A 10,102-nucleotide genomic window follows, 5' to 3' on the forward strand; every position below is an offset into this window, starting at 1 on the left:
TTCCACTATGAAGGCTGAGTTCGTGTCTTGTTTTAAGGCTACCTCACATGGTGTAAGGTTAAAGAGTTTCATTTCTGGGCTTAGAGTTGTGGATTCAATTTCTAGGCCATTGAAGATATATTGTGACAATTCAACTATAGTTTTTATGGCTAAGAACAACAAAAGTAGCAGTCAAAACAAGCACATCGACATCAAATATTTAGCCATAAGAGAACATGTTAAAGAGAAAACAATGGTTATTGAACACGTTAGCACTGAATTGATGATTGTTGATCCTTTGGCTAAAGGCATGCCACCGTTGAAATTTAAGGATCATGTAGATAGATTGGGACTTGGTTTCTTAATGTGATTTTCGTTGTAAGAACGAATGTTATTTTCAATGAAACTCTATTTGTGATGTTTTCTCATATTTGATTTTCTTTGTGTACACTTTTATTCGTTTATTGAGAAATATCATTAATGTTTGGACCTAGAATAAACATAGGGTTTATTCATTAAGCCATATGGGCTAGTGTTTAAGAGACATGATGCATTGTGATACATGGAAGATAATACTCGATTTTAGAGGACCTATCGCCATGATTCATGTGTTTTGTTTCTTGCTATGATGAATGATGGAATATATGGACCAAGTGGGAGAATGTTGGGATTTTATTTCTCCTGCATCTTCGGTAATAAACCGAAGACGTGATTCAGAATGTGGTCCACATCATTCCATCAATTTAGGAACCAGGATTCATACTTGGAACCATGTTCGCATCACTACCCTATGTTTTGTGCACGCTCCAAGTAGACTCGGTGATGGAGAGAGTCTTTAAAATGGGGCAGAACACTAATGGGTAAGGTTCCCTAAGCCTGCAATCTCTTTCAGTTTTTCAAAAACACCATCTAAGTGGAGGTTGAGAAAGGTTTAAAAGCACCTGAAACTCGAAAATCGAAAGCACATTTTAACCTGTAGAATGGCAATGGCGGGAGGTATGTTTTTTATCTATTTATAATTCCGCTTATGATCTAATTGCTATTTAATGATTGTTATAGCATGTTTAAATTATTTTTTTTCCATCAGTTGCTACTAGTACATCTCATGTTATATTACATGAAATTAATTATTATTTGTTCTTTTTGTTTTTGAATAATTTTAAATTTTAAGAGTTGTTTGTAGGTGAAATTTAATTTTTAGCAGAAACTTTTTTATAAAGAATTGATGTGGGCTTCTTTTTATAAGCCACAAAGCCTCCAAATTAGGAATGAAGGAATGGTATGAACTTCCTTTGCATAAATGGAAAGAGAAATTCAAACAAAAGAACAAGAAAAACTTGCCTCTTTACAAGTCTTTGCCAACAAAGAAGAAAATAATTTAACTCTTAAGCAATGTCCAATAAAAAAAATCTAGGAATTTAAAGAAAAAAAAATAGATTTTTTTCCCAAAAAAAGGCAATTTGTATAATATATTTAACAAAATCATATATTTATCTAAAATACATAGTTAATTTCTAAATTTTCTTTTTATCTTTTTTAATTTAACTTATCCTAGTTATTACAAAAAGAAAACTATAAATTTTTTAATTAAATTATGAACTGTTTATTAAAAAGTTTAAACATTTATGTAAAACAAATTAATGAAATTATTGAATTTCATAATTATAAACTACTTTTAAAACTTTTTCCAAAAAAATAGTTAATTTTTTATATTTTAGTGAAATCAGGACTTGCATTTATAATTTTTGTTACTAACATTAATTAATAAATTATTATGTTTAGAATATCTTTTAATTTAAAAAAAAAATTATCAAAATCAATAACACTTATATTTACAATCTATCATCTCATAAAATTTCAAATTTTGTTTTATTGAAAGTGTTTAGTGCCTGTATTATTTGAAAACAATTGTTTTGTTTATTGGTCAAATTTTTGCATTCAATTTTTTTTTTTAGTTAAATTTTTCTTACTTTTTTGAACTAATATGTACGTCATTTTTTTTTTAAGATTTTTTTTTTTTTGGGTCAAATGTACCTTTGAGGGAAAATTTTTCACAAAGAAATTTATTTTTAATTAGTACTTTATAAAAATGTAATGAGAATTCTTTGTTTGAGTTGACAGTTATTTACAAATGAACAAACAACTTTCCTTTATTTGAACTTTATTTTGCTTTACTTGTTGTTTGTCCTTCCCCCTTCCTTCATACATAAGAAATCTCTTTGTTCAAAGAGGAAAAAAAAAAAAGGAAAAAGCAATAGACAAGTTAAAATGTTAAAGGAAAAATACAAAAACTTCATTTCAAAAAGTGAAGTGCCCAGCTAAGAGGACAAAATTAGCTTGAGATTAGTTTTCTTCTTGTCAATAAATGTTTTATTTTATTATTATTTTATTATTATTATTATTTAGGGGGCATCACATGTTCTTGTTATTTTTTTTTTAGTTGGGCATCCCATATTGTATCCCTTAGTGGAAGATGAATAAATAAAAATAGAATTTGTATTATACATATAAAATTTATTTTTAAAAAAATAAAATATTTTTTGAGAATTGTTAAATACACCTATCTAAAATTTTTATAAAATAAATTTTATATATGAAATACACCTATAAAAGTGCTAACTAATAAAATTGGAAATCAATAATAATTAGGTGTATTTAAATCAAACCTTTGAAAGTCTAAGTGAAACTAATCTTTCTCAAAATCAATTTAATTTTTAAAAAAATTTCTATTTAATTCTGAAAAAAAATATGGAAATCTAAACTAATATTTATGAGTTTTATCATTAACATTATTGAATTGTTCATAAAAACAATATTGTTATTTTAAAATATTTTTTAGATGAATCTTTTTATTGAATTAATTCTTTTTAAATTATCAAAATCAATAAGACTTATATTTATAATCTTTCAATAATTTCATAAAATTTCAAAATTTGTTTTACTAAATTTTTTTAGTACTTCTATCATTTGAAAAAGAATGTTTGATTTATTGGTCAAATATTTGTATTCAATTTTTTTAAAAAAAAAAAATCCCCTTTCAATTTACTTGTAATTTTTAATTTTAAGAGTTATTTATGGATCAAATTTAATTTTCAATCTTTGTTCATGGAACCAACTCCAACACCAACCAAGGAGTCATGAAAGGATGGTTAATTTTAAAAGTTGGAAAAGTAAAAGTAGCCTTTGTCCCAAGTTCTTTACTTCAATACCATAAAATGGTATCCTGGAGTCCTTCACTTGTTTCTTTTGGGTCATGTTCCCCTTCTCATTTCTCAAAATGTGTCCCATTTGGTGGGTCACATCCATAGATACCAATCAAGATAATCAGTGGCTCTAGACATTCTTTCTCATTGAATGGAAGCATTATGATTCATGACCATCATTTGCTTAATTAAAGAACATTACTTACAATATGGAAGATTTATCTTGTGAAACCTTCTTCTCCGATATAAATTTAGTAAAGAATCTCAAGCAATCTTTGAGTTGGGTAAAATTAGTACTTTTGTAATAACCAATTGAATTCATGAAAATATAAATTTAAAACATATTTAAAAGTTGAGAGTTAGAAACTTCTTCCTCTATTCATATGAAATAACACAAATTCATCGTCAAAATATAGTATAAAGAGGGTTCTTTGCTTACGAGAGGCTGCATGATCATTGATCTTATGTAAAAGTGTTAAAGTCTAATGAGGATTCTTTGCTTAAGAGAGCTATATGTAAAAGAATAAAGAGCTTTCTTTTTTTCTTTTTTCTTTTTTAACTTAATTTTCCTTTTCCTATTTTGATCTTTCTTCAAAAGCAAATATTCTTTCTTTGTAGATTAAAAAAAAAAAAAAAAAGTGATATACACAACATATGTATGGGAAATTGAAATTTGAAAAAAGACCATAAATCCCCACATTTTTACTAAATACATCTAACCTAAATAGTTAAAAATAATTAATTCCAATTAATTAAAATATAAATTTTACTTAAAACCCATGTAAAATCTCAATGCTTAATTAATAAATAAATATTTAAAACTTTATTTAAATGTCAATCTTTATAGTTTTTTTTTATATTCTATCTTTAGCTGTATTTCTAATTTTTTATATTTTTTAATTTATTTTTATACTGTTGTTTATTTTTATCCATTTCCTTCAAACACATTAAATTTCTTCCCCAAAAAAGGAAGGCTTGTAATAAATAATATATATGTTATGGCGAAAGAGGCAGTATTTGATATGACAATCCGTGTTTATTAGTTATCTCCCTTAAATTTGTATGGTGTTTTCTCCTCTTACATTTGTAGCTCATTTGGTTATTAGTTGTTTAGAAAACAAGTTTTTGAGCATTGTTTTTAAAACAAAGTCTTTTTCGTAGATATATTTTAATTATTTTTAGGGACTATTTTTAAAATTAGTTATACAAAATTATTATAAATAAAGTACTATTTATAAATTAAAAAACATTTTAACTTTTTAAATAGACTTTTATTTTAAAAAACATTAAATAATTACTTTTTAAAAAAACTATTTTTAAACACCTTCTCAAACATATCCTTAAAATAGGTATATAAATATATAACTCAAACTTGTTACGAGTACATCTCATGTTTATGTTTAATAATATGAAGTTTTTAAAAAACCACATATGGATTTGAATCATACAACCTAATTAAGCCAACTAACTCGAGTCTAATCTGATCAAACTCGAATTAACTGGACCAATTAAAAGTTTAGCTTATATTAATCCGAATTCAACCAAATTTTAGGAAAACGAAGTTGGATTGCAATTATATTTTTCTTTGAACCAAAAATAATATGACTTTTAGGATCATTATCAAATTCATCTACTTTTATAACTTAATTATTTCAAATTTTAATTATTTTTTAGGATTCCTATTTTCCATTTTTTTTAAAACTTTATATCATACATCGAATGATAAAGTAATAGAAATGGAATATAAAACTCTCGTTTTCTTCCTACATGTATGATTCATATGGGACCATTTTATTTTTATTTTATTCATTGTTTTATTTAATATTTTATATTATACACATATAAAATACCTTTTCTAACCTCACCATTCATCTCTTTCTCTCTTTGGTGGGACATACTAAAATGTCCATCAAAATACCGTCTTTTCTTTACATATTGGGCAATATCCTCACCATTCAACTATTTTTCTCTTCTATGCGACCCACTAAAAATATGCCCATCAAAATAAAACCAGACTTTTCCATCATAACATGGACCCCACCTCTCTTCTTCATTCACTCTATGACGCCCACTCTACCCTTTTCCAGGGAAGTGACTTTTCAAACTAAGGCTCTATGGTCTGGGGTTGATTTTGGGACGAGAGCAGTGAGGTGAGGTTTTCGAGACTCTGGGGATCTCTCTAGGTTGCTTGGGTTTTTGAAGCAATTTTCTTTTCTTTATTTTCAGCAACTATGGATGGAGGGTTTAGAGGTTTGTTTGGAACTCTTTCCTGGGTTCTTGGACTAAACGGGCTTTGGAACTGTGTCTTTGAAGATTTCTCTGGGACTGGTGAGGTTTCTTGGGCTTTATTTGGTGGGTTGTCTGTCTTGGTTCTCTCTGGTTTAGGGGTTTTTGCCTTTATAGAAAAAGAAAATGGAAGATCAGAGGAGGGTTACAGTGGAGAAAAGGAGAAAGGGAGTCGTAGAGAATAGGGAAAAGAAAGAGCTAGAAGAGAGAATCTGTGGGCCGCGGATTGGAGGCAAAAAGCTGATGAAAGGCCTCTGCAAGGGGAAGAGGGTAGCGGAGATGTTTGGAGAGCTATAGGTGGAGAAAAGAAGGAAAAAAAAATGCTGGAAAAAGAAAAGGAATGATTGCTGCCGAGCCTCCCTTGCCCAGTCATGTCCTTTGTTTTTGACCAGTCAACGCCAGGGAGAGAGAGCCACTATGAGAAATCGAGCCTGTGTCATGCCTAATAACCATTAAGATGCTAACCAACTTGGTATCTTAGCCTTATAGGATATTCATGAACATAATTCAATATTTTATTTTCAAATTTCATTTAATCCATTGTTAAGAATATGAAAACCCTAAATTATGATCATTTTGGTAACTAACTTTTTCTTATATCTTTTGTATATTAATTAAATATAAAAAATATATTTATATTTTTAAGATAAATGGAAAGAGAGATTAAAAAAAAAAAAAACAAAAAATAAAAAGCTTGTCGCTCTGCTTCTATGTGCATGTAGTTCTTAAATAATGTTCAGCAAAAAAAAATCAACAGACTTAATAAAAATAGATTTTTCTTCCAATAAAAAGAATTTGCATGATATATTTAACAAAATCATATGTATCTCTTAAATATATAGTTATTTTTTAAATTTTCCTTTTAAAAAAAAAACTATAAAACTTTTTTATTAAAAGTTTAACTGTTTACTAAAAAGGTTTAAACATTTTGGTAAAACAAATTGATGAGATTATTGAATTTTATAAATATAAACTACTTCCAAAACTTTTTTCAAAACAAATTTCTTATTTAATTTTTAAACATTAGTCAAGACTTGTATTTATAATTACGTTTAAATAAATTATCATTTTTTAAATAATAGAATTTTTTTCTATTGAATTCATGTTTTTTTTTAAAAAAAATTATCAAAATCAATAAGACTTATATATTTAATCTTATAGTTAGTACTTTATCATTCTATTTCCATTAATTATGTTTAAAAAAATTAGAATACCAAAAAAAAAGTCTACAATCATTTACTATAGTCACACCATTTATAATCTTTATTTAAATAGTATTTTTTATTAGAAAAATACTATTTAAGAAAAGAAAAGACTATATTTCTAGTCATTAGAAAAATATATGTATATATATGTATTAGTATTTTTTATTAGAAAATTTTAGATAGGATTCTTTATTTAAGAAAGAGGAAATTATAAGCATAAATACTTACAAAATATAAAAAGAGAATTCCTTCCTTCACATATAGGTAAACACTTTTACTTTTTTTTAATTTATTCCTTTTACTTTTCTTTATTCTTATAAATTCTTTCCCCAAAACAAGGAAGAATCTCAAGCACCCTGTGAGGTGGGGAAAATATAAAGAGGATTATTCTTTGCTAATGGCGAAAGGAATGCATATTCGTCAAACCCCATTGATTTCTTTGCTTAAGCGCGGAGGTATATACAAAAGAATAAAGAGCTTTCTTTTCTTTCAACCTAATTTTCTTTTCCCTGTTGTTTGTTCTTTTCCCCTTCTTCAAACACAAGAATATTCTTTCTTCACAGAGAAAAAAAATCAAAGATATACATATGTATGGAAGACTCAGATTTGAGACCATAAACACCCACATTTTTAGCAAATACATCTAATTGCCTCATCATCAACAAAATGTCTGCTGATCATTTGCAGTTCTTGAAGAACAAGTTCATTCTGGACTTGGAAGACGCGGAGGAGGAACACTCCGGGGAAAATGAGATCCCCCTTCTCGCTCATTTTCTACAGATTAGAGATGTGTTGAAAGCAAAGGACATCACGGCATCTACACCCATCAGATTGAAGAATTGTCTATACAACGCCATCAGCGCATTAGAAGAGTGCGTGGTGTTGTCGGAGAAGCGTGAGCCCCGAAAGAAGAAGGATGGTCCGATGCATGGATACACTCTGGCGGAGCATTGGATTTTATGCAAAACCAGAAGGTTGTTGGTTCAAGTAAAGAGAAAGCTTACTGCTCCGGCTGATGCCATTATTCCTGGTATGAATGACATGGCCGCAAGTTCATCCTCCACCTCCTTACAAGTTATTCCAAGACCAAACCCTGAGAATTTTCATCCCTACAATTTTCGAAGTTTTTATGTACAAAGAAATGAAATTGTTGATCGACTTGATTTTGGGAAAGGATTTCAGGAAATTGGAATCGTGGGGATTGGGGGCTCGGGTAAAACCACTCTGGCCCAATTGGTTTTTACTAAAATCGATGGGTATCTACGGGATAACAGAATTTGGATCTGCTTATTCCCGAAACTGAGTGGAGATGTGGACTTCAAGGAGATGATAAAAGACATATTGAAGCAGTGCGGGGCAGCAGCAGTGGTGGCTGATGGGGTAGAAATAGAAGTAGAAGAGCTGTTGGAGAATCTTGGGAAAGCTTTGAAGGGTAAAAGGTATTTGATAGTGTTGGACGGCATCTGGGACATCAACATCCACTGGTATTTCAAGTTAAAGGACAAGTTGAAGTCTCTAACTGGCGATGGGCGTGTCATCATCACCAGCCGACTACCCCACAAAGCAAGAATGATGGTGGGCCCTCACAATTTGTATCACGTGCAGCCTTCATTAAAATCCCTGGAGCACATACCGCGATTCAGTTACTGTTTGAATTTACTTGGAAGATATAAGTCGAAATTGAAGGATGAGGTTATACAGCAATGTGATGGCCTCCCATTAGCAATGCACACATTGGCACCAATGATTGAAGACCAGATCCTGGGAGACAGGTAATATCTGAGCATTTATGGTATTGTTGGTTTTTATTTATTTTAATGGTTTCATAATTTATTTCATTTAAAAGTATAGAAATATGATTTAGAAAATTTTATGTTATGAAATAAAGGTTTAAAAGTTATTTGTTAATTGTCAAAACAAAATCCATTATTTCAATTTTTACCAAATTTTATTTCAACTTTTATTTGTTAATTCATTTTCTTATTTTTTTTTTAGTATAATTGAAAAGGCAATATACATATATAAAAGATCATATTTTGTTCATATTTATATTCCTATTATATTTATAATATTCTTATTTTTTATATTATAGATCTCATAAAGTTTTTTTTTTCCTTTTTTGTTTCAGCTTTTGTTTTATTTAGGTTTATGTTTGGCTCCCAGAAAATATCAAGTAAAGAAAAAAAAAATATAAAAAAAAATGGTTTTCTCATATTTGGTTTCACTATAAAATTTCAAAAAAATAATTAAATATGATTAAAATTAGTTAAAAATTTATACATTTTAAAATTATTTAATCTTTATATAATGGAGGAAATGAAGTTAAATGAGTTCAAAGAAATATATAAAAATAATTTTTTTAATTTTAAATCTATTTTTTATTTTCTTTCATTTTTTTTTCCTTCCACTATTCCTCTTTATTTTCTTTCCCTCACATTTTTCCTCAAATTTTTTGGGAACCAAACATAGCCTTAAATTTTTAGTTTTGAAAATGTCAAATTAGTGTTTTCGATTTTTCCTTTTGTAAACTCACCTTTTCCGAAAAATTGAAAAAAAAAAAAATCCAAATATGCTATCATACAATATTTCTATTTTTCAAATGAAAATATAAAAAGAATATAAACAAATAGGACTTCCCATTTTTTAATATTTTTCTGTAATATTATTTATTTTCATGTGAAAGATATTTTTTAAGTACAAGTTGCTTAAATTAAATTTTTATAGCCTCTTACGTATATTTTTGGTATTTTTGGTTTTTATTTACTTCTCACCAACCCGCCTAACAATACGTGATTTAATAGAATTTATATAATTTGTCAATCCATATAATCATAAATTGGACAAATAATTTGGTTTTTGTTTTAACGTAGCACAAAAATTGCTTTTGATAATGGATGAATCTTGTAGTAAATCTCATTCACAACACAAATTTTCTATTCTAGTATTTTTCATAAATAAAATAATTATATATTTTTATTTATTTATTTTCGGACTTTTCCCTAAATACGTCATTAAAACCAAGCTTATTATTAGTTGTTGTTGTCTTTCAGATTTTCTAGTTGGACCTAATTTCAACTTTTATCAACTTTGGAAACAAAATGTTATTATGATATTGGATATTTTCATTATTATTTTTATTTTCTTTGTTATATTTTTTATTTTAAGGTATAATAAAGCGTTTTAATACATTTATAGTTAAACACACAAAATAAATTAATATCTAAAAGTATAACAACTTATCATAATTTATAGTCTAATAAAGAAAGTAAAATCTTTATACAATATTTTCCAAATAACATTTGATTTCAAATAAACCTCATATCGTATTTTGTTAATATTCATATTTATATTTTAATATTTTGGATTCCATAAGGTGATTCTTTTTCCTTGTCAGTTCTCTTAACAAAATAAAAATTGAAAATGTACCTT

At 27.6% G+C, this 10,102-nt stretch overlaps 1 protein-coding gene across 1 annotated transcript; it reads left to right on the forward strand.

Annotated features, from left to right (window-relative positions):
- Positions 1–7,339: 7,339 nt before the first annotated feature.
- Positions 7,340–8,449, forward strand: LOC117911020 (putative disease resistance protein RGA4). The gene has a single exon (XM_034825188.1). The coding sequence runs from the start codon at positions 7,340–7,342 to the stop codon at positions 8,447–8,449; it is 1,110 nt and encodes a 369-aa protein (XP_034681079.1).
- Positions 8,450–10,102: the final 1,653 nt, after the last annotated feature.

This window comes from Vitis riparia, chromosome 3, assembly GCF_004353265.1.
Source record: "Vitis riparia cultivar Riparia Gloire de Montpellier isolate 1030 chromosome 3, EGFV_Vit.rip_1.0, whole genome shotgun sequence".
NCBI classification, from domain to species: domain Eukaryota; kingdom Viridiplantae; phylum Streptophyta; class Magnoliopsida; order Vitales; family Vitaceae; genus Vitis; species Vitis riparia.

Excerpts from the sequence above, each read along its gene's own strand:
- LOC117911020 (XM_034825188.1), top strand. The coding sequence starts at position 7,340 with ATGTCTGCTGATCATTTGCAGTTCTTGAAGAACAAGTTCATTCTGGAC.